The following is a 23,037-nucleotide window of genomic DNA, read 5'->3' on the forward strand; positions in this document are numbered from 1 at the left end:
TTAATGGGAAATTCCATTTGGCTCTACAGTTGGAAAGCATGCTGTGGAGAAACAGTGCATACAGGTTTGGGAAGAAAGAGAGAGGTGAGTGAGGGGGAACGAGGGATAGAGTGTTAGACCACCCTGAAGAGCAACACATGCTCTCCCAAGGTAGTGCTAAACAACAAATTACATTCTTAAAAGTAGTTCCATGACATGGGCTGTTGCAGGGTACTTCTTATCCAATCAAATGCAAGTGTAAACAAGCTATAAGGGAAGAAGAGGGGCAAACACAGAATATGAAGGAAAGCCATTCAATATCGTGCAGGGAACTAAGATTGTCAAGATAGCTTTCTTATCCTGAGCAAGGGCTGACACACAGTATTGTATACAACGCTGTCAGTGCACCTAAAAATAGGAAGGAAGGACCTACTTGTCAGACACACAAGGAGAATCCAACCAAGCACAAGAACACTGTCACACCGCAAAGCCACCAAAGTCATCACACTGCCCAAGAAAATAAAAGGTGATGGCGCAGGAGCGCGCCAGAAGCGCAAGAACCCGACAGAATCCCAGAAATGCTCCAGAAGCCCAAGAAGCGCCTCAGGAGAGCAGCAACTCCACGCAGGACATTCTAGAGGATACGCAACATATGTGCAGAAGAAAAGTGAACAAAGAGCGCAGCCACCCGCTCGCGCGAAAGGGAAGAACAGCAGAAGGTCAATGGAGTGGTGACTCAACCCTCCAGAAGCAACACTTCAGAAGCACCTACGCCACGCCGGAGAAAACACAGCGATGCCTGGTGGCCACAGGCCATCGCTGCAGCAAAATGGCGAAGACAGGTGCAACCCTCTCAGGAACCAACATTGGTTCTGGAAACCTGGCACTAGGAAGTGCGAAGGCACATGACACAAATGCGCAGCAGTGCAGACAGCACTAGCCCAAAGCAGCAAGTCACAAGGAAGACACAAAGAGCGCACCCAGATGCGCACCAAAGCAATTGAACTGCGACGCAAAGAAAATGGTTGCGCAGACAACCCGCAGCATTGAAGTCTCAACACACGAGCAACCGGACCACTCAGCCTGGTCACAAAGCACGAAGTCGACCAGCCAGATGGTTGCACCAAGAAGTCGACCAGCCAGATGGTCGCGCTGCAAAGCCTACCAGCCAGACATCAGCAGAAGGGACCAGCAAGAGGTCCAAAAAGTTCAGCCAAGGCACGGTCCGCGGACATGGACCAACAAACTTCAACTTCACAATTAATGGAGGCGACAAAGAGGAAGTGAAGGTTGCGACGCTAACCCTGGGAGTTGAGTGACAAGAAGATAGTGTCCTAGAACTAGGACTAGGACAAGACCAGGAGGACACGTGCAGAGTGCGCGCGCTGCATGGGGAAGCCGGGCCAGAGAAGATGAAAGAAGACAGGGCCAGGTTACGTCGCGAGAAGAAGAAGAGTGGCCACTGCCACTGAGAAAAGAAGGAAGAAGAAACCAGAGTGGCACACTGCCACTGCAAGAAGAAGGAAGAAGAAAGATCAGAGTAGCCACCGCCACTAGAAAAGAAGAAAGGAAAAATCAGAATGACACACTGCCATTTCAAGAAGAAGGAAGAAAGATCAGAGTGGCCACCTCCACTGAGAAAGAAGGAAGGAGAAATCAAAGTGGCACGCTGCCACTGCAAGAAGAAGCCGCCCCTGCGGAAAGAAGGAAGGTGACAGGCACTGGAACACCTGATTGCATTGATAGACAAGACCTGGCAAGAGCACCGGCAGCGCAGACTAAAGACAACTACATACGAGCCATCCATCCAAATGGCGATCGCAGAAGAGAGCAAGCTAGACTGTTGGCGACATCTACCTCTGGGGTTGAGCGGAAGTTTGGATGGCGAAACTGCTCAGATCTCCGGAAGCTGAGGGACTTACCACCTCACATCAGCCCGTGGCAGCCCAGGAAGCACAGGCCTCAAGGGACTCTGGTGGCAGCAAGTCCCGCACGGGAGACAGATTTACAGATGCGTGTCTGCAGGACCCACAGGGATGAAAGCCTCGCGAGCAAGGAAAAGAATCAACAACTCAACCTTCAGGTGGAATTAGGACACAACGGTGAGGCTCGTGGAGCGCCCTGCTCACGGCCCGAAGGCTATGGTGGAGCAACACGACTGAAAAAAACAGTCCAGTGAAAAACTGGCACAGATGTCCTCCCGGACGTCTTGTGATAGAAGAACACCGGAGAGAGGGGCATCCTAGTGAGAGGGATGTTTGCACCTACTCTCTTCACCTGCCAAGAGACAAAATTGAAGCCTGCCCGGTAACATCACGAAGCAAGAATGGAGAAAAGAAGCCAGAAGACAGTCAACACCTATATCATTCATCTCTCTCTCCAACTACTCATCATTCACCAATTGAGCGAAGCAAAGGCAGGGCTGAGAACAACGTCCGGACGGTGCAGCCAAATAATAGACCCGCCGAACAACTGCGACCCGTGCCGCAGAGAACTGTTGGTCCTGGATGCAAGGACTACACTGCTTGCGGCCTGCAAGTAGCCAAAGAGACTCGTTTGAAATCATGAATCCAATGATATATGTTGGTATTCTCTTTTCCCCACAGGGTTTTGGACATTTTCCGTTTGGTTTGATTTTCACCAATTTTGGGAGGGATGTAAGGACCCAGAGTCAGTCAGCATTCTAGTGCTGAGAATGTAATTACTCTAAACACCCACACACCACTGATGTCACTCGTCAGGTGACACAGCTCTAACAAAAGTGGCAGAGCGCACGTGCTCGTGGCCAGTTGCACCCAGTATCCAGTGTGTCCTGGGTCTGCAGTTATTATTAGCATGAGGGCCTAAGGCCCGACCCTACCCTGTCTACGATGTATGAAGATTTCTAATTCCCCAATTAAACTTCACTAAAAATACTAAATTAAGCTTTAATTAGCTCTGTAAAATAAAGAGAAAGGTTTCCACATGAAGCTCCATTAAAAGTTTCTAAATTAAAGTATTGCATAAGCCATACAATGAGAATAAAGCATAGAATGTAAGGCACAGAGGTCTAAACCTCTCCTATCCTAAAGAAGTCTGAGCATAGTGTGTGTTTAAAGCCACAGAACATGGCCTAGTTATATCCTCAAAGACCCTCCTAAATTATTGTCATGGGCCCAATTAAAAAAAACAATACTCTCTTTGATGTATGTTTCGAAAAGACCTCCATCACTCTTGCTTCTTTGATTCATATATTTCAGGACAACCTTGAATTTATGCCTTCATTCCACCCTCACAATAGGCACCCCTCTGGCCCTATTTTCATTTGCTCTTGACTCCCTTATCTCTTCCTTATCTGTTTCAGACAAAGAGCTCTTTTTTCATTTATTAGTTCATTGTACCAGGCACCTTGATAGGGGAGAAAAGCACTCCATCTGAGAAAACATTTCCATTGAAAGTAAGACATTACGAAACCCGAATGCTTAAGGCTTTTAGTCAAATTAACAAATTCAAAACTTCAATACACATTATAGAAGATACATTTCTAATATAAGAACAGTCATGGTATAAAAGTAAATGCATTTCTCAAGAATACACATTCCATTATGTAGCAAAAAGCAAAAAACATATTTTTATAAATACATATAAACTGTAACTCGTTATTACTGAAAACAAAGTATTAGCGAACACATACATTGATAAATGTCATGATTACATAGCATGGGCACTCCGTCTGTGGCTTAAAGTGCACTTATCACTTGAAGGTTACATTATATCTCATGAATACATAAGGCCTCATTATACAAATACAGCCAAATGGAGCCTTGGCTCCACCTTCACTGTCTTTGGGCAGTGAAGGTGGAGCCAAATTTACGCTGCTCTAGTCAGCATAGAGGCACAATCCACCATAAAATGAGCTAATTGAAAACACTGGTTGAAAACACAACACAATGTCCTAGAAAAACAGGTCTGCTTTAGTCTTGCTTGATAACCATCGCATGAGACTCTCAAAACCTGCTGGACCTAGGACATTAAAGTTAGGCCCTCAGTCATGCCTTTAGGACATAGTCTGATATATGTACAAGCCATACGTTGTCAACTGTGGCAACTGCTGATCCTCATTGCTCAACATGTGGCTGACTGGTATCACATAAGATTGTGTACATTATTAAAAGCTGGAGATTTGCAGTGACGGATTGAGAGTTCATGAATGGTGTGAGAGTCTATCCGCATCTCATGTGTATTTGTTCTTAGGTCTCCAAGCACACACTGGATAGTAAAAATTGATCAGCATTCAGCTGATCTTGTACACTAACTGAATGAAGGTATCACCTTAACATCTTTGTTGGATAAGATAATGTGTTAAGTGGTAACATCTCGGAAGTGTAGATTGTTGATTTACCCAATTCTAAATTAAGAAGTCAGCTGAATGAATAAATTGATTGCAAATCATGTCAGTCATTTTGACAGCCATAGTTGGATGCTAATTAAGCCAAATTAAGTATGCTACAATATGGAGGAAAACTGCCTGTTTGTTAAGCAAAGCCATGTGTTAATGCCTTTCTTTCAAAACCTAGTAGGGTTTAATTTCATGGGGGTGGAGGGGTTAACAAGAACCCCACTTACACATGTGTCATTTGCATTCATACAGTGATGCAAGAGGAGAGGACAGGGGAATTTTGTCTAGTAATTATTAATTTCCTGTTCAGCCTTAGAACATATTTCTAAACCTTTATTGATAGGAAGATCTGAGACCCCTGTGGTTCTACAAAACCATGTTGAATCCAACCACTGTCACCTAGAGCCCCCAGATATCAGGAATGCTTGTCCTACTGATGGAACAACTTTGTTATTCACTGAATGGATTTCCTGTAGGTCAAGATAGAATTCAGACAAATTACTACCTCTAAAAATACTACTTCATTGTGGGATGTGACTTCCCTCCAAATTTGTATTATTGGGTAGAATGATGCCCCTCAAAATGGTATCATCACTGCAATACATTGGTGGCATTGAAGGAATGAGACATTGTCCAGTTGGGATATTGTCATTGGGCAAGTGATGGTCCCACATGTGGTTGGATTAGGTAACTCTGAAGGTAGAGCTAGGATAAGCGGTGGGTGTGTTTATTTGGAATCTTGAATACCCTAGTTCTAGTCTATCTATGGCTGTATCTATGCAAGGTAGAGTGTCTACTTCCTCCATGTGATATTAATGACATTGAAAGTTCTGAGTTTTACTTGTTCCTTTTTCTCTCTCAAGTTGCCACATGTGCAGATAAGCAGGAATAATGTGGAGGTAAGAAAACTAAAGTCTATGTTATGCAATAGACAGAAGTGTAATGTTGCTTCAACACTACCCAGTAATCATAACTCTCTAATGGCAAGGTCATAGCTTCTTAAAGTAACATTTTGTTTCTGAGAATAATCAAGTCTGTATTTGGTCTAGGTGTTGTAGTTAGCAATGGAGAGCGCTGGAAGCAATTGCGGAGATTTTCCCTCATGACTTTAAGGAATTTTGGAATGGGAAAGAGGAGCCTCGAAGAGCGGATCCAGGAAGAGGCTCAGTTTTTGGTGGAAGAGCTTCACAAAACTAAAGGTACTGGAGATAACACAGTATGAAATAGTAGTCATAATCCCACCACATCACACATGTGCACTATCCTAGTACATGTGCAGAAGAATAGAATACTGCCTTTAACCCACAACAAATAATTTGTCTTTGGCACTTTTTGGGTGGGGGTGGAATAGGAGATGTTGAAAAATAAATCTATACCAGATCGTCATCCTGGCTAATTTGCTCTAATGTTAGTGTCAGAAACTTCAGCAAAGTATTTTAAAGCTAACAGATTTCTTACAATTTCAGAAGCAACGTGGGCTCATTTTTTGCCTGTGAACTATAATACCAAGTGAATATCTTGGTAGCTTTTATACATTTTTTCAGGTCTGGCAAAAATTTCATAAAAGGACATTATGGTATCTTCATTTTCAGAGTAATAAGTTTAACAAACTATATTTTGCAAATGAAAACTATTTTTCAAAACACCAGCAAAGCCAATCGACCTGGTTTGAATTTGCTAGCATCTGACTATAACGTCATGCATGAGTGCAGTTTGCATGTGTTAGTACATTAAACCCCTGTCCATTGACTTTGTGCATGATGGGTAAAACAACAAACCTGAACTTGAGGTGTTTCCCTCAAACTCCAGAAAGGAGTCTGTCCAGATCCAACACAACACAGATAGCTGGACCAGTATTTGGAAATAATTATATTTCTGCAGGAGAATTTTTGAAACATGAAGAGAGCATTTAAGTCACAGTTAAACATGTTGTCCATCAAGTAAATAAAATAGATGCTGGAGAATTTTTGAAAGACTCATTCTCATTTGCAACACTTGTGAGGCAATCTACTTTTTTTTTACAAACAGCACTCTGTAATCTGGGATCTGCAGTTTCACATTTCCACTGAGAAGCATGAACCTACAATGACCAAATAATTGGCTTCTGAGGGATCTCTGCAGTAACCTGAGGTCAAGTTCGAAAACTGGTAGGGTCAATTCAAAATTTCGTCTTAGTGAGGCAGATAAATTGCGAACTGTTATATTGAGTAATAACATTTGCTATTTATAGAACATCAACACACATAAAATCACACACACATGCACACAGATCTACAGTAGACCCATAAACACACACAAAGATGTCTCCAGTAGATATGAGAACACACATATCTACAGTAAACATTTGAGCACAGACATATCTATAGTAGACATATGAGCATGCACACTGTTAGAGCTGACAGCCTTAGGGTCTTCTTTCCCCTAACTTTGTACCTTCCTCCTCTATTTATGCTGATCTCGTTTTGCTGGCCTTTGATACTTTACTACTGCTAACTGGTACTAAAGTGCATGTGCTCACTCCTTAAAACATGTTAATATTGACTTATCCCCAATTTGCATATTTAATTTACTTACAAGCCCATGGCAGAGTGGTAATGTGAACCCAGGGCATTTAACTTAAATGCTACTGCTGGGACTGCAGCACTGGTTGAGCCACCCACTTCTTAAGTAACCCTTTAAACATGTCCCAGGCCTACCATATGCGGTCTGTTGGTGCAGTTTTGAACTAACATTTTGACCAGGCAAAATAAATCGTTTGCCAGCCCCCAACCTTCCATTTTTATAAAAATAAGTCACTTCGAGGGTAGACTATATACAGCCAGTGAGGCAGGATGCAATGAATTTAAAAAGCAGGATATATACTGTTATATACTATATGTCATGTTATGTCGACAGGGTTTTTAGTGACTGAGGGATATAGCCGCACTGCTGTGTGAACTTACTATTAGTAATGATCGTATAAGTGGATAAGTGTACGGTGCTGCCAGGTAAGGGGATATTCCCTAAAACCCCTAGATGTGTGTTGGGTAAAACCCTACACAATTCAATGAAAATATAAGTCCTGGGCACACACAAACAAGGTGTCAATTAAGTGACAATATTAGAACATTCAAAGAAATGTCAATGTTCATCTCCAGTGTGTTTAAACCTGTTTTATTATTCTAACGAACAAACGAAAACCAGCGGACGCGTGTTTCGTCGCCATGAGAGTGATCCCGCGACTTCTTCAGGGCTGGGGAAGATACAAATAACACTATGAATAAACACAAAACCAGTAACGACTAATGTACTGGAGATTAATCTACATGTCCGGAAATGAGTGACTTATCACCTAGGAGTGGAAACCCTGGTGAAACATAGAACAATAATAACAAACATGAAATAGCCATGGTGACTTGTAATTCAAAGCGAAAACTTAATTATTTGAAAAGTAAAACAAGGATGTATCCACTGGTGACAACCTAGTGCAAAATGAGTGACAATGTTACTTTTTCTCCAAAATGAGACATTGTATACAGTGACATGGTGGAATTTCTAAATATGTGCCTGTAAGTGAAAAACTTGGAACCCTAGAATTTTCCTGGATAGATAGTAATTGTGGACAAGAAGGACAAATAAAGAGGTATGAAGGAAAAGGAAAGTATCATATGAAAATAGAACAAGACTGGCTAAGTCTATCGGAGTGCAAAATACCTGTAGGATAGCAATTTTAGTAATGGTACGAACTGTATGGGAAAATGGAAGAAAAATACGAGATTTATGAGTGACCTGTTTGAGGGAACATAGGGGCAGATTCGCAAAAAATTATAATGAGCGATTACTGCTCTGCCGGTGATAATTTCAACCCGGCTGGTGAGGGTGTTTCAAGGGTAAAATTGACAGATGTCCGAAATCAAAACGTAGAAAGCATGTTGTATTAAAGTCTAAGGGGCCCATTAGGACTAATACACAACAGTGGATACACACAAAACAATGTACAAAATACATTTAAACAATTGTATACAAAAAAATTTTTATGCAATAATGAATCCGTCCCATTTTTTATGTCCATGACAAGAGCTGAAAAAATAGAATATGCATAACACTACAATATATTCATAAGCTCTTGATCCATGGACGTTGCCCCCCTAACACAACAAGACTACTGAAACCAGGTGAAGTTATTTTTCACTTTACAATTGGTAATTCCTCTGATTCTCAGTGTCTCTTTTTTGGTAGTTGGATGCACAGATGTTTGTCTACCCGTTTCGAACCCACTACACAATTTTTTGGGTTCTCCTCATGACACAGAACTGCTATCCACTTTATAACACACAATCAAAAAACAATATGTTACAAATTACTATGTACATGTGATGCGGTGGATCAAAAAAAACTCTGCATTGATACAATAATATTTACCTCATGAAACTTGAAGCATTGGACCAACCATAATTGTAAAATTCCTTTGTCTTGAAAAGATGTGTACATTTATAGGTCACATTACTTATGCACTCCGATACTACCAACGACAAAATCCACAATGTGCGATTTTTTAACACTTACTATGAAGGGACCGACATCCCTCCTTTATATCACAGTCCATAATGTCATACCAGCTCCACATTCAGGCACCAGGGATTAATCTATAACAAAAGATATATGTTGTCATCACTATAAACAAGTCAGCGCGCCCGGTATGCTGTTTTCAATTGACCTGTAGGAAGTGTGTAACTGCACGTGTGGCCATGGCTACCTAAATTTTCCATTCCACTACAAATAACCATAAAGAAATGCTCGTAATTTCATGGGCTGTTTTCACTGAACAAACAAACAGACAAGCAGTCACCACACAAAAGCTCGAACACATTCACACTAGCTGACTCATGTTGAAATGGACATTTTCTTGCTGCGGAAGACTGGCTTCACAGTCACTCTCAGCGTGTGGAAATCATGCATTTCAAGTAGAAAAACGAATCTTATTTCTACATCTTTAATCACAGTCATCCCACGTTACACATGACTCAGTAACCCATGGCTGGTGGAAACTGGAAGCGCCACAATTCAATCTATTTAAGACTACTTCCAATTGGGTCATTGTCCCACCCACAAATCCTGCAAGTTTGGTCCATGGGGGAGAAATTACAGTTCTTTATCTGTCACCAAAATTGCACAAAGATCCAGTATCACTACCAGGATGCCCAATTACGAGCATTTCTTTATGGCTCTCTGAAAGCAACAATGGGGGCCCTGCAGGGTCCCCTTGCAACAGTGGCCCCTGTTAGCAGACTCGGGGTCACATATGGTGCCCCTGTCAATACCTGCAGTGAGTGGTGCTGCCAGGTGGTGCAGGGATTAACAAAAACTCCCATTTCTCTATGGGAGCTTGTGCTGCAGCTGGTTTCCGACCACAGCACAAGAGCCCATTGTGAACTGGGAGTGTGCAACGGCACCATGTGCTGTCACATCAGAGTACTGTGGCCGGGACTGCCGCCTCGAGGTTGTTCAGTCCCGAATCTGCAACGTTTTCAGGTGGACGTGAGTCTGCCCGACATCATAATTAGGCCCTTTATTTCAGCACTTCCAGCGCTCCATGTGTGAAAGCAATCTTACAAGGCCACAAACATTTCATCTTAGAAGGTGCACTGATACACAATTGCTAGTGCAGCTCCCAAATGGCTCCATTCGATGAAGCAGTCTCTTGAAACCACAAGACCACTGTCTCATAAGAGGCGCCAAATCAACCTCAAAGGTACAATTGGTGAATGTCTGGTTTACAGAAACAATGCCACAGCATGGCATGCTTGCCATCTGAGGGGCAGAGAAATGTACTTGATGGCCGCTCACTCTGCATTACATAATTGTTATTGTTCAGAATTGTCCCACACTATGTAAGCTGTCCCAAGGGCAGAGCCTAGATAAATGTCATGTCAACAAAAAAAATCATTAATTAATAACAGTGCATTGACACTACAATTGAGGTACTACTTCATAGGTACACTAACACAACTGCTGACCCATCAAATGCTTATAAAGATCAAAATCAACATAGAGCACCCGCCCCTTCTTCACTGTACTGTTTATAATTCAAATTTTGTGATTTCATTATATTGAGTTAAAAATAAAACCTGTATCTAGTCAGACCTAAATATTTCAACTGCGAAAAACACATTAGGGGATTGAATAGTCCATACGAATTGAAATCCAGGTTTAATACTTATTTTTTGTTCTAAACAAGGAAACTAGTAACTTGATTATTTCTTTGCTACACAAGCAAATATTACATGTTTATGTTGAATGCAAGGCTTACAGTAAAAGCATTTTAATTCCTATGTGGATACTATAGTGTCTTGAGACTATGTGCACTTGAACCTGCGGTTCTGGGTGGGCTCAATAGACGAATTACGTAATTGGCTGGGATGTTTTAACGTGTGGTTATTAATGGTAATGGCGTAATGAGAAAGCAATATGTGTTTTGTAGTCTGACAAATAAATATGCCTGTTACTGAGCTCCACGTGTCACATGTCTATTTGCATTGCTCCAGAGAAACAGGATTTCTCTCCCTGAGAGTTTGCAACGATACAGCAAACTGCTTGTGCATGTCATGTGTGCTCCATGCTGATACAAAGCTGATGTTGGTGGAGTCAAAGCTTGGCTCCAGCCCATAAACAGCCCTTTGAAGAAGTTAAAGGCATTGCAGAGGAGCACAGTTGGAAAACCCCACCAAAACCCGCTGGTAAGGCAAAAAAAGAGATTCCAAGCAATACCACGGAGACATCACTCAAACTAAACAAAAGGACAACAGCAAAGACAACCCCACTCTGGAAACAGAAAATGCACTCCGCTTCAAGGATGAAGAAAGTGCAACACAATCTTTGAATGGGCAGGATGACCCAAGGTCAAGCACAAAGCTGTACGTATGTACTGTACAGGTGCAGATTTGGGTGCAAAACAAATGCTGTCAGAACAGCAAATACTCTCAACAGCGGCAGATATGAGAGCAAAATACTTTTTTTTTTTTTTTTTTTATTGAAGTCTTGGACACAAAAAAGCATATCGTTAATTAACCCGAATGTACACAAAACATCAAAAATTAGAAAGCACACATATCACCATGACAGTAAATTTGAGCAATGAAGATAAATACTGAAGGGAGATAGGGAAACACAAAGTAAAAAAGAAAGAAAAAAACAAAACATATATGCCCTCAGGCTTAATTAACATCAAAACAGAATGAACCCCATATTTTCTCGAACTTCCGAATCGACCCCACTCTTTGAGCATACACTTGTTCGCTGTTTCTAACTTTTTGGATTTTATAACGCCATTCATGTACGTTGGGGCAATATTGCGATCGCCAATTTTGAAGAATTAATGATCTTGCCACAGCCATAGCGATATATATGAATTTAACTAATTGCCCTTCTAGCATTATTTCAGGATCGAATCCATACAAAATCATTTTATAGTTAACAGAAATTGAGATTTCGCACTGGTTTTGCAGAAACGTGAATATATTTTCCCAGAAAGGAACAATTTTAGGACATTTAGCAACCACATGCGACCATATAGCAGAGTCATGCTGTAAATACCTATAACAATTCGAAGAGCATTCAGGATACATCTTATTAATTTTGACCGGGGTTAAATACAGAAGCCATTTACTGAAAAACAGCATTCTGCGCCAATTGGCCCCTCTCAATGCAGAAAAATTCAACACATTAATTATTTTCCATACGGCGGGCGTTAGTACCATGTTTTCCTGGTCTAGCCATTTATTACTTGCTTTGCCACATAGAGTCGGATCCCTGTTCATGGTTAAACGTCGTTTCCACTCCCCTGGTTTCCTTTCTAGTATTGACAGAAAAAGTTCAGTGAATAGTGAATCAGGGGGGGGAAGATGTGTGGGATCTAATTGAAGCAAGACACCATGAATCAGCTTATATGAGCCCAGTAATATAAAATTGCCCTGAACCCGGGCCGTCAAATCTGACATCCTAATCCAGGTATCATTTTTTAAACAATCATCCAGTTTCCTGAACCCTATTTTCTGCCATTTTTCTACTAACTCCAAAATAATATCCACCCCAAAGAATGAAAAAACTGAGCTAATGGGAGAGAATATATTGAGAAATGAGAGAGAGTGCCTCTTTAGAAGTGCTGTGCGTCTTTTAAAAAAACAGTGCAAAACCTTATACCTAACTGTTTTTGGTGATTTGAAAACTTGAAGCAGTGAGGGAATCTGAGCTTCTTTACAAATCAAATCAAAGAAAAAATTGATAAAAAGTTGTTGGGTATTGTCCTTAAATCTAGTCAAAAATTTAGCCAAATAAGCATTATAATAGTCTTTCAGATTGGGAAGAGCAAGCCCTCCTTGTTCCTTATCCTCAAATAAAGTGTGCAAAGCAATGCGTGGTGTCTTTTTAGCCCATATAAAGGAAGAAAACAAAGATTCAGCCTTAGAGAAAAATGAGCCAGGCAGAGCGCAAGAAATAGTTGAAAATAGAAAATTGAAAAGCGGAAGAACCGACATCTTAATTACGTCCCATAATAGTTCATGGTAGGGAATTCCATCTTTCAAACATTACTCGGATTTTCTGCAGCATTGGTACAAAATTCAAACTATAAAGATCAGCAACTGAAGATGAAAACCATATCCCCAAGTATCATTTTGGTTTATTATTAATGCAAGACTTTAGGTCGGGATGAATTACAGGCTTAATGCCCCCGCACACTATAATTTCAGTTTTTTTTTTATTTATCCGATATCCCCCCCAGAACTTCAAACTCTTCGAAAATTTGTAGGGCCTGAGCTTGACATTGTATTTCTGGCCTAAATAGCAGGATTATGTCGTCTGCGTAAAGTTTGATTTTAGGCATTAAGTTAATAGGGGGAAGTAACAGTGGAGCTTTCCTAATTGCAGTAGCTAACGGCTCTATGAAAAAAGCAAATAATATCGGGGACAGTGGGCAGCCTTGTCTAGTGCCGCGTTTCACCGAAACAAGTCCCACTGATTCTGTAATGATATTGATATTGGCCCTAGCCCCAGAATAAAGATTCCGTATTAGATCTATTATTACATCTGGAATGCTGAACTGCTGTAAAATAACAAAAAGTGTCTCCCATACCACCAAATCAAAAGCTTTTTCAGCATCAAATAATAAAATTAATGCTGGAATCTTTTGTGCTTCAAAGAAATCACGAGCCTCCGTTAGAAAATGAGTATTGGTCAACAGCTGCCTTCCGGCAACAAAACCATTTTGATCTCCATGAATCAAATCTGCGGCAAAAGAATTCAAACGAGTGGATAATAGTTTAGTGGTAATTTTATAATCTGTGTTCAATAACGTGATGGGTCTATAAGAGTTCGGGTCTGTCGGGGGTTTGCCCTTTTTAAGAAAGCTTACCACTGCTCCTTCCCAAAATGAATCCGGAACATGTCCGCCCATCAACATAAAATGTAATAGTTGTATAAAAAAATCCAAAAGGCGCTGAAAAAAATTAAAAAAAATTCTGAGGGGAACCCATCAGTGCCAGCAGCTTTCCCAAGTGGGAGCTGATGAACTACTTTCTCTACTTCCTCTCGCCAGAAGGGGATCACCATACTTGTTTGATCAAATGAAGAAAGAGTGGGAAGAGATTGTTTTTCCAAGTACTTCAATAAATTTGTATGGTCTATCAACTCTTGGGTACCATAAATTTTCTTATAATGTGCGACCATAATATCGCCAATTTTGATTGGATCCAAAGTGTTTCTAAAAGTCTCAGGAGAGTTCAAAGAATGTATTAAATTCGACGAGGCTTGTTCTCTGGCCTGCCACGCCAAGAGTTTGCCAGTAAAATTACTTTCTTCATAGATTTTTTGAGAGCTCTTACGAAAAATCTCCTCACTCTGAGTATAGAGCTCCTGAGAGAACTCTCTTTTGGCCGCAGTTAGTTGGTCATATAGCGATCTATCTAAGTTATATTGCATACGTATAGTCAGATCCTGTATTTTCTGTTGAAGCGCTTTATTCCTGTTCTGAGCAGCCAATGAATCGACTGCATCTCTCCCGATGACCAGCCCACGAATATATGGCTTCAGAGAGTCCCAAACATAGTTGAAGGGGGCTGTACTCACATTCCGTGCGAGAAAATCTGAAATTTCTGTTTTAATACCCTCCACCCAGGTCTCATCAGTCAGATATTTCTTATTAAAGACCCAACGCTTCAGGGTTCTTACCCTATCTACTGATCCTACTTCCATAATAATCATAGCGTGATCTGAGAATCTGTTATAGAGCATCATCTGTTTGGAGAAAATAATTTGACGTGAAATTATAAGGAAATCAATTCGAGAGGAGGATTTGTACCTGCCAGACCAACAGGTATATTCCCTTTTATCCGGGTTTTGATTTCGCCAGGGGTCCCATAAATTAAAAAGCGCCATATTATTCCACAACGATCAAAGGGATTTAGGCTTATATTGAACCATCGACTTGCTGGATGAATCCAGCACTTTATTCATCATAATATTAAAATCCCAGCCTATAATAATTTCCCCCCTGACCATTCACAAGGAATGAAAAAGCTCCTCATATACCTCTGGTCTATCCTCCGTTGGAGCGTAAAAACTTAAAAACGTCACAGTGTTGTTTCTATTAGGAATAACACAGGTGGCCCAACACCATCGGCCCATCCCATCATGCTCCACCTGACCCACTTGGGCTTCTAGTTTTTTACTCAAAAATAGTGCAATTCCCTTCTGTGACTCGGAACATGCAGATAATACTCTACAAGTTCCCTAACTTTTAAACATAGAAAATTCCTCATTTTTCGACCTGGGCATGTGGGTTTCCTGTAACAGAATCACATGCGGCTGTTGCGTTTTAACCCATAGTTCTATGGCTCTCATTTTTTTCCTATTATTTAGACCTTTTACGTTAAAGGAAATCATTTTCACCCCCATACTCGAAAATCTAAACAAAGGAAAATCACTACATAACTAATCCCCAAATCTGATAACAGACCATTATTAAGCCCAACATTGCCAGGAGTACCACACTTCAGAATTAATGACATTCTTAGACTTCCAGCTGTGTACAAGTAGATATATAGAATCATCCAAGACTTCTTTTTTTTATTTCTTGCCCCATACCACCCCCCCTCCCCACCCTCTCCCTCTAGTCCCCCCATCTTTATGGCTCTTCCCCCACGCCCGCCATTCAGTCCCTCCCTGACCCATGAGGTGCCTTGAATTAGCACCCCTTAACCTTTCTCGGAGTCCAGTTCCCATCCTCCTCCCCCCTCGCACAACAAAAAAAATTTAAGTATTCAGCGAGATAAGCAATCTCCTCTTCCTGCCGATAGACTTCCATAATTCGAAAAAGTCACCAAAAAAATCCCAAATTCACAAAGAAACTTCTATACCAAAGTTCAAAGGGCAGTCTCACAGCCCAAAATCATTGGTCCTTAGAGATCATGGTTAACAGCCTCTCTGCTTCGTCAATATCCGAAAATAAATGAAATTTGCCCTTTACCAGAACTTTCAGTTTTGATTGCTGAGTAATCTTAGCTTGCGCTCCCCTGTCCTTGAACAATTGTATTATTTTTACGAATTCCTTCCTCCTTCTAGCTGCTGCAGAAGGACATATCCGAGAAGATCCGGCATTTAGTAGAGGGGTTAGCTGAAAATTGCCTCTGTTTGAAGGCCTTAGACAGGATAGTTTCTTTCACTCGGATATCTGCAAAATTGACAAGGATAGTCCGGGGTAGAGAGGAATTTGGAAATGGTTGAGCAGGGACACGATGTGCTTGTGTGATCGTCAACTCCCCTTTAAATTCTGGAATGACCTCATGGAGGAAGAAGGAGATAAGCCACTGTATTATATCCGAACCTTCAATTTTCTCGGGGACTCCCACGATTCTAAGGTTCGACCTCCTATTATAATTTTCCATTTCGTCTAGCTTTATTTCTAGAGACTTAGGGGTCTTAGAAAGAGATGACACCTCTTTTTTAACATCAGACACAAGGACCTCCAGATTCGAAATCCTTGTCTCAGCTTCCTGTAATCGTGCAGGAAAGGAAGATATCACTTCTTCAATTTTATCCAGCCTTTGATTAATAAGGGCCAGGTCAGACCGTTGCGAGTTTTTCATTTCCCTCACCTCGCCCAATATCATGTTGAGCATGTCTTTAACTGAAATATTGAATTCACCAGTGTTCTCAGTCTCCATTCCTAGAATCGGACTCTGCACTTCAGAGAGAGAAGATACCAATGGCTCCACATAAGTTGACGCTCTATCTACCAAAAGATTACTTTCTTGTGACCCCAATGCCACCAGTGAGGGGATGTCTTTAACTCCCATTGTAGATGGGATTAAAATTGGGCCCCCCCTGCTGGAGAAGGAAGAGACGCAGGCATCAAATTGTCATTCTTTTTCTCGAATAGGGGAACATTTTTAGAGATTTTCTGTGCCTGTCCTAGCCCCCCATGTTTAGAGGCTCCTGCTTTGATCGTCTCGCCCCTATTCACCTTAAGTACAGAATCCTCTTGCACTAGGGGTGGGTTCTCTGGCAAGATTGATTGAGCAGAGATGGGAAGGACAGACTTCGTGGACTCTTCTTCCTCATCCCCCGAGGTTCCAGAAATATCGACTAATAAATCCTCTTTCTCAGCGCTAATGTCAGCATTCTTAGTGGCAGCTGCCTCATTCTTCATCTGCTGGCGTTTGATGCGCGCTTTAGCGCGTGCATTCAGCTGTTTGCCCATGCCACTGCGTGTTAGCTTGTACTTCCAACTGTTTCAACGGAGAGAAAAAAAAAAAAGCCAACTTTATACTCTCCACCTGCTACCCTCTTTGCGCCTGTCGACTGCAAATGCTGCAAAGTATGCTGGAACTTGAAGTTGGCCCAAAGCTGCAGCCGCTGCCCAATTATATGCAGCTTCAGCGGCAGAGGGAACTCTCGGCACGACACTTGAGTGGGCCCCAAGGGTAATATGCAGACAGTATGGAGAATAAGGGCGTATAAAAGCGTAGAGGCATAGAAGAACAGGGAGGAGAGGCAAGTATGGAGCACCCTGCCAGCTTTATCCGCATTTACCAGCAATAAGAATAGCAGCAATAACTTCTTCAGTACTACGCTGATATGATGAAACCAAGATCCGTTACAATGCAGTGCAAGACCGTTGAAATAGAAAACCGCACAACTGATCGCTAATCAACAGCTGAGCACAGAGCTCTCTCTAAGTTTTCCTCGAGGTGTGTATTTGCTTAGAAAATGTTTATCTGCTGTGCACCTCAGAAAACAAAAAAGCTAGCAACGCCAAAAAGATTACGAGAGCTGAAGGTTCATCCAGTCTGCCCATTTGCAGAATTTCGAGTTTATGTGCGATATTGTATGTGGCAGCAGGGTGACTCTCAATATGCCAATAATAGAAGTTCAGGCGTCACAGTGAAGAAGAGTGCGCAGCTGGCAGATAAACACACGAAAAGTCAGCAAAAGTCAATGAAAACAGAAGATAGCAGTATGCTCGTTCTCAAAACATTGTTGGCGAAGACGAGAAAAAGTCTTTACTTGTTCCTGGCTGATACAATGTATCCCATGCGCCCAAAGTCCGTCACGCAAAGTACAGAGCTGCTCCTCTTCACTCACATCCCCGTGAGACAGGCACAGATACAGGCGCAGCCCAGACACCGTAACGGTTGAACTCCTCGGCCACAGGACAGGAATTCAGCACCGCCTCCGAAGCCTCAGAAGCACTGCACACGTTAGTAGCGACCAGCACGCCAAACACCGGCAGTCGCCATCAGACTCGTGGTCAGGGGGAGGAGCCGGGAACAGGAAACCTTCGGCTACGTGGAGGCGTGGAACTCCACCGTAGCGGCCCGATATGAGAGCAAAATACATGGTAGCCACATTTCTGAAAACAGCACCGCCATTCAACACTATCAAAAAGCAGAATATTGGCCCAGATTGACTGCATGAATCAGGACATTTGATTACTTCGTAGATGCCCTAGAAGAAGTAGCTGACAAAAAAATAATTGAATACTTAAAAAAAACCTTGTTGGTGATGGAGTAAAAGGTACTCAAGACAGCCGGCCAATCTGACATGCACACTGTATGCTTTAGGCAACTTAAATGGCAAGTTTAAAGAAGTGCCAAAGAAAATCTGACAGGCTGATGCAATATCGTACAATCATATCAAAGGAGCATTAGGAGCCAAATTTAATCTGATGCTGAATGTCGTCTATGAAAGGTATCTTTTCAATCAAGTGAGGTAACAAGTAGGTGAGGCGATGGATGAGCTTGTTGAAAAACTTGATGTGTTATCAAGAACTATAAGTTTAGTGAGTTTAACGATGAAGAAGCCAAGAGCCTCAGAGTCATCCATGGCTGTGTTTCAGAATCATTCAGAAGAAACATGTTGAGACAGATGTTCAGTTTAGAGAATATACAAATGGCTGTAAGAGTCAATGAAAAAGCGGATTGACAAGCTAGGTAAGTGTACATTTTATATGTAGCTTTGACATGCGACATAGGAGTTCTTGGGCTAATAGGACAGGGTTCAGTCTCTAAACTAGATAAACCATTATAGATACCTGATCACAAACATTTATTCTCCTTTTTTTTGCTCACTTACCAACACAGTTGTAAGCAATGGTGTCATGTTTTTCAGAACGTATCGTACAGCAGTGCATGGTTTCCACTGAAGACAAAAATATTGTTGGTTAGTAGTTTTGAAGAAGTAATGAAATTTCTTTTTTTCTGTCCTTCCGATCTGCTTTGGAATACTTCATTCAAACTTGTTGTCCATAACAGCTGTTGTATTGAATGCAACATATTGGTTGGGCCAATAAAGGAGAAGGTGCTTGTGCCAGCTCCCCCTCATTGTCTCGTTGCAGCCATCCCTGCAGCCACTGATTGCGATGATTGCGCCCTGCTGCCTGGGCTGGGCCACTGATGCTGCCAGTCCTCCACATCATCTGTTCCCTGCCAGCCCCACGTGTGTCTGTTTCCTGCCTATGCCTGTCATTGTAGTCCACCTTTTCTGTATATTTAGTGGAGTGTGTACCAGTTTTTTAGCCATTGTTCCCTGCTGACTATATTGTACTCACTGCCGCACCTGTTCCAGCAATTTTTTTGCCTCCCTCACATAATCCCGCTTTCGTCCACCCAGCGGCCCTCCCAACCCCCAGGACCTACTTAATAGAGGCAGCAGTGTGACCCCATTGGGCAGGTCCTTGTGTCAGCTCTCCTTCGTTGTCTCATTGCAGTACTGTCTGCAGCGGCTGATTGTGCTGAATGTGGCCTGCAGCCTGAACTAGGCCACTGACGCTGTCAGTCATCCACAACTGTCTGTCCCCTGCCAGCCCTGAGTGTGCCAGTTTAGCCTTTTTTCTGTATATTTAGCGGAGTGCATGCCAATCTTTTAGACATTTTCCCCTGCTGACTGTATTGTGCTTCTTGCTGCACCTGTTCCTTCTTGTGCTTGCATAATCCTGCATCCCACTGTACAGGGCCCCTCCCAGCCCCAGGACCTACATAATAAAGGCCACAGCACGGCCTCACAGTGGATGTGTTGCTGTCATGCCGAAGTACCATGCCCAGCGCCAGGAACCTGGCCCCATGACCACCCACCAATACTCTACCGCAGAGCTCGTGGCCCCAGGCGGCCTCAACAGCTGTTGCACCTCATCTCCTTGATCAACAGAAGGACCTTTTGCCTGCAGCTGCCACTTTACATGCAGCACCGGAACCACCATTTGCACAGGACCATGCATCACCCCCACCCAGCAGTCCGCGGACAACCCGGAATAGCTTCAATGCCTTCTGCTCAATGCCAGGCCCCTATGCAAGCACCCCACCGGAATCTGGGACACCATTATCACCCCAACCACCAGACATGATATTTATTACACAGAGACCTGGCTCAACCCCTCCTCTTCCCCCGAAATCACCACTGCCAGATGGCTACAAGATAATACACCAAGACGGAGCAAAAAAACACAGCAGAGGCTTCCCCATCATCCTTCGTACCGATGCCAATACAACCATCAGTGGAACCCTTGTCCTTCTAACCCCCTGGGCCCGCCCAGGCTTCTGGAATGCCAATGTTGAATTCATCACCCCCATCTGCTGGAAAGCATGAGCAAAATCGGCCTCACGCAGCTGCTCACTTGCCCCGCCCAGGCTTATGCAATGGCTTCTCTGAATTCATCACCCACTTCGTCATCAAATCCAAGCACTACATCTTCCTCAATGACCTCAACTTCCACCTCAACGACCACAAGGATGCCAACTTCACCAATCTCCTGGAAATCATGAGCAACCACATCTTCACAGCCAGAGTCAGAGTCAGAGTCAAGTTCAGCCACGTCCCTGTACTCACCTGGAATGTATCCTACACTTCTGGAATAAAGTCACAGAGACCCAGTGGACATCCACTCTCATCACCGCCCAGCCAAAAACCACTAGCAACCTGGAAAAAGCAGACCAGAATTTCTCCACATGGATCCCCGACCCCGAGTCACCCGCATGAAGATGGCCAACACCAGCATATAGACCAAAAACACCAGCTAGTACACACCAAAACTTCAGACAATCAAACAGGAATGCAGGCAGCTATAAAGATTATGGTCCAACAGAAACATCACAGACCTCGCCACCTTCAAAGCAGCCCTCATAAAATACCACCAACACCTCAAAATGCCAAGAATGACTGCATAGAGGCCACCAACAACCACATCAAGGAACTCTTCAGGATTTTCAGAGTTCTCCTGTCCGGCAGTCATCAAGAACACAGTACGACCTTCCCAAGAAATCTGTGACACTCTGTCACTACTTATACTACAAAATTTCCACCATCTATGGCAATCTCGACAGATAACGCACTGAGTTCGACATCCCCCTGATGCAAACCAACAACACCCACGACCACACGCTCACCACCTGGACACCACTTATAACGCAACAGACCACCACCATCATGACCTCCATCCATTCCAGAGAACTATCCCACAATAACTTCAACCTTGAACACAAAGAAATCAGCAGCAAGCTCACCATCCTCATCAACAAATCCATCTCCGTGGTCACTCTTCCTCAAGCATCTAAATATGCAGAGGTTAGGCCCTTCCTGAAGAAATACTCCACCGACCCCGGCGAACTCAAGTTACACAATGGCGTTATCACTCTCACACAAACTCCCACTGTGTCCTATACCACTATCAAATCCACACAACACTAATACAACACAAATCTACATTATACATAACCTTAGTCCATTCATACACACCCTCCCTGTTCATGCAAAACACCAGCTCTACTCTCTCCTTACTCCTAACAGACACCTTTCCATCACCACTAATCTTATACTCAACCCGTTCTCATATCATCTACCAATAACACCCTCCTCCTTTTTTACCAAAAACACACAATCCTTTCACTTAACTCTGCCAAACATATTACCTCTTCCTACTGCCAAATCTAATGCAAACAGTCATAACCCCTGTTTAACTCCTCCCACACACCTCATGCAAACTCCTCCAACACACAGTACCACCCACTTTACCACCCAACGTCCTCCCACCAACAGTACTTTGCATCCAAATCCTTCATAGAAATTCACAACATCAATATCTCATCCCACTATTCTATAAAAACAAAACATAACACATACACCAGCTTATCAAAATGTCACACTACAATTCCATACCACAGTTTTCTCATACAATAGAAATAAAAACCAACTTCCAAAGTCATGACTACAGAAATAATACAAACCAACTTTACTCCCAAATTCTCCATCTTCACCAACACCTACCACAAACACGCAAACACAACAACATTCATTCACCTGCCCCTCACCCATTGCACAATTTAAAGCCATAAAACGTGACACACATGCTTCACCACCAAACTTATCCCATACACCTTCCATCCTAAACGGACACAAACAAGATAAATACCATGCCACTCTTCACAACTACACATCTACTTATCTATGAAACAAGTCTACTGTACAAAAACAAAATAGCCCACCAATTCACGCCCAACCACCCTCTCTATCACCTACAGATACAGACCAAACAAAATGGCTTCTAAACCAGATTGGTACCTCACCTCAAAACCCTAGCATACAGGAAAAAATCATTGGTTGTACATCTTTCTCTGTTCAAACAGCCAAACTATGGAATTCATACTATTACAATTACCTATATATTGATATGATTTATAATACATGAAATAATTTAGTGAAAATGCAACAGAAATCATGTGCAAATGTTTGCATTTTACATCAATGACCACAAAGTCTGTGGTACTGATAATAATCAGAAAAAGGTATTTAACCCCTTCGATGCTGATGACGAGCTCAGCTCGTCATCAGCCACGGGTGGCGTGTGCTAATGACGAGCTGAGCTCGTCATGAACAATGTAGTACACAAAGGGCCAACACAGCGTAAAAATCACCGCAGCAGCGATGCGGTTAAGTATGATACAAGCATATAGCAAAGAGAGAAATTGTCAGATCTTCTGGGAGCTTTGTGCAGCACCATGAATATCAGTGAGGGCCATAGGCTCTCTCACGCCAGGCCTCTATCTGCATATTTTGTAGCTCAATATCATTGCAAAATGAGACATTGGCCTTCTTAAGGAATAGTAGCTCACTGTAAACCAATTCTTTCATTCATTGGATAATTCTAGTTAGAGGCA

The 23,037-nt window shown here is 42.5% G+C and overlaps 1 protein-coding gene across 2 annotated transcripts in view; it reads left to right on the forward strand.

The window, feature by feature from the left end:
- The window catches only part of LOC147691984 (cytochrome P450 2G1-like), a 339,761-nt gene that overhangs the window by 53,524 nt on the left and 263,200 nt on the right, over positions 1-23,037 (forward strand). For both annotated transcript variants that reach the window (XR_015299981.1, XM_086938274.1), the window contains exon 3: positions 5,407-5,556. Coding sequence is in view for 1 of the 2 variants with exons in the window: in XM_086938274.1 (XP_086794400.1) it covers positions 5,407-5,556 (150 nt within the window). In the remaining variant the exon portion in view is untranslated. The remainder of the gene's footprint in view (positions 1-5,406; positions 5,557-23,037) is intronic.

The sequence above is a fragment of the Lissotriton vulgaris genome, chromosome 9 (genome assembly GCF_964263255.1).
Source record: "Lissotriton vulgaris chromosome 9, aLisVul1.2, whole genome shotgun sequence".
NCBI classification, from domain to species: Eukaryota; Metazoa; Chordata; class Amphibia; order Caudata; family Salamandridae; genus Lissotriton; species Lissotriton vulgaris.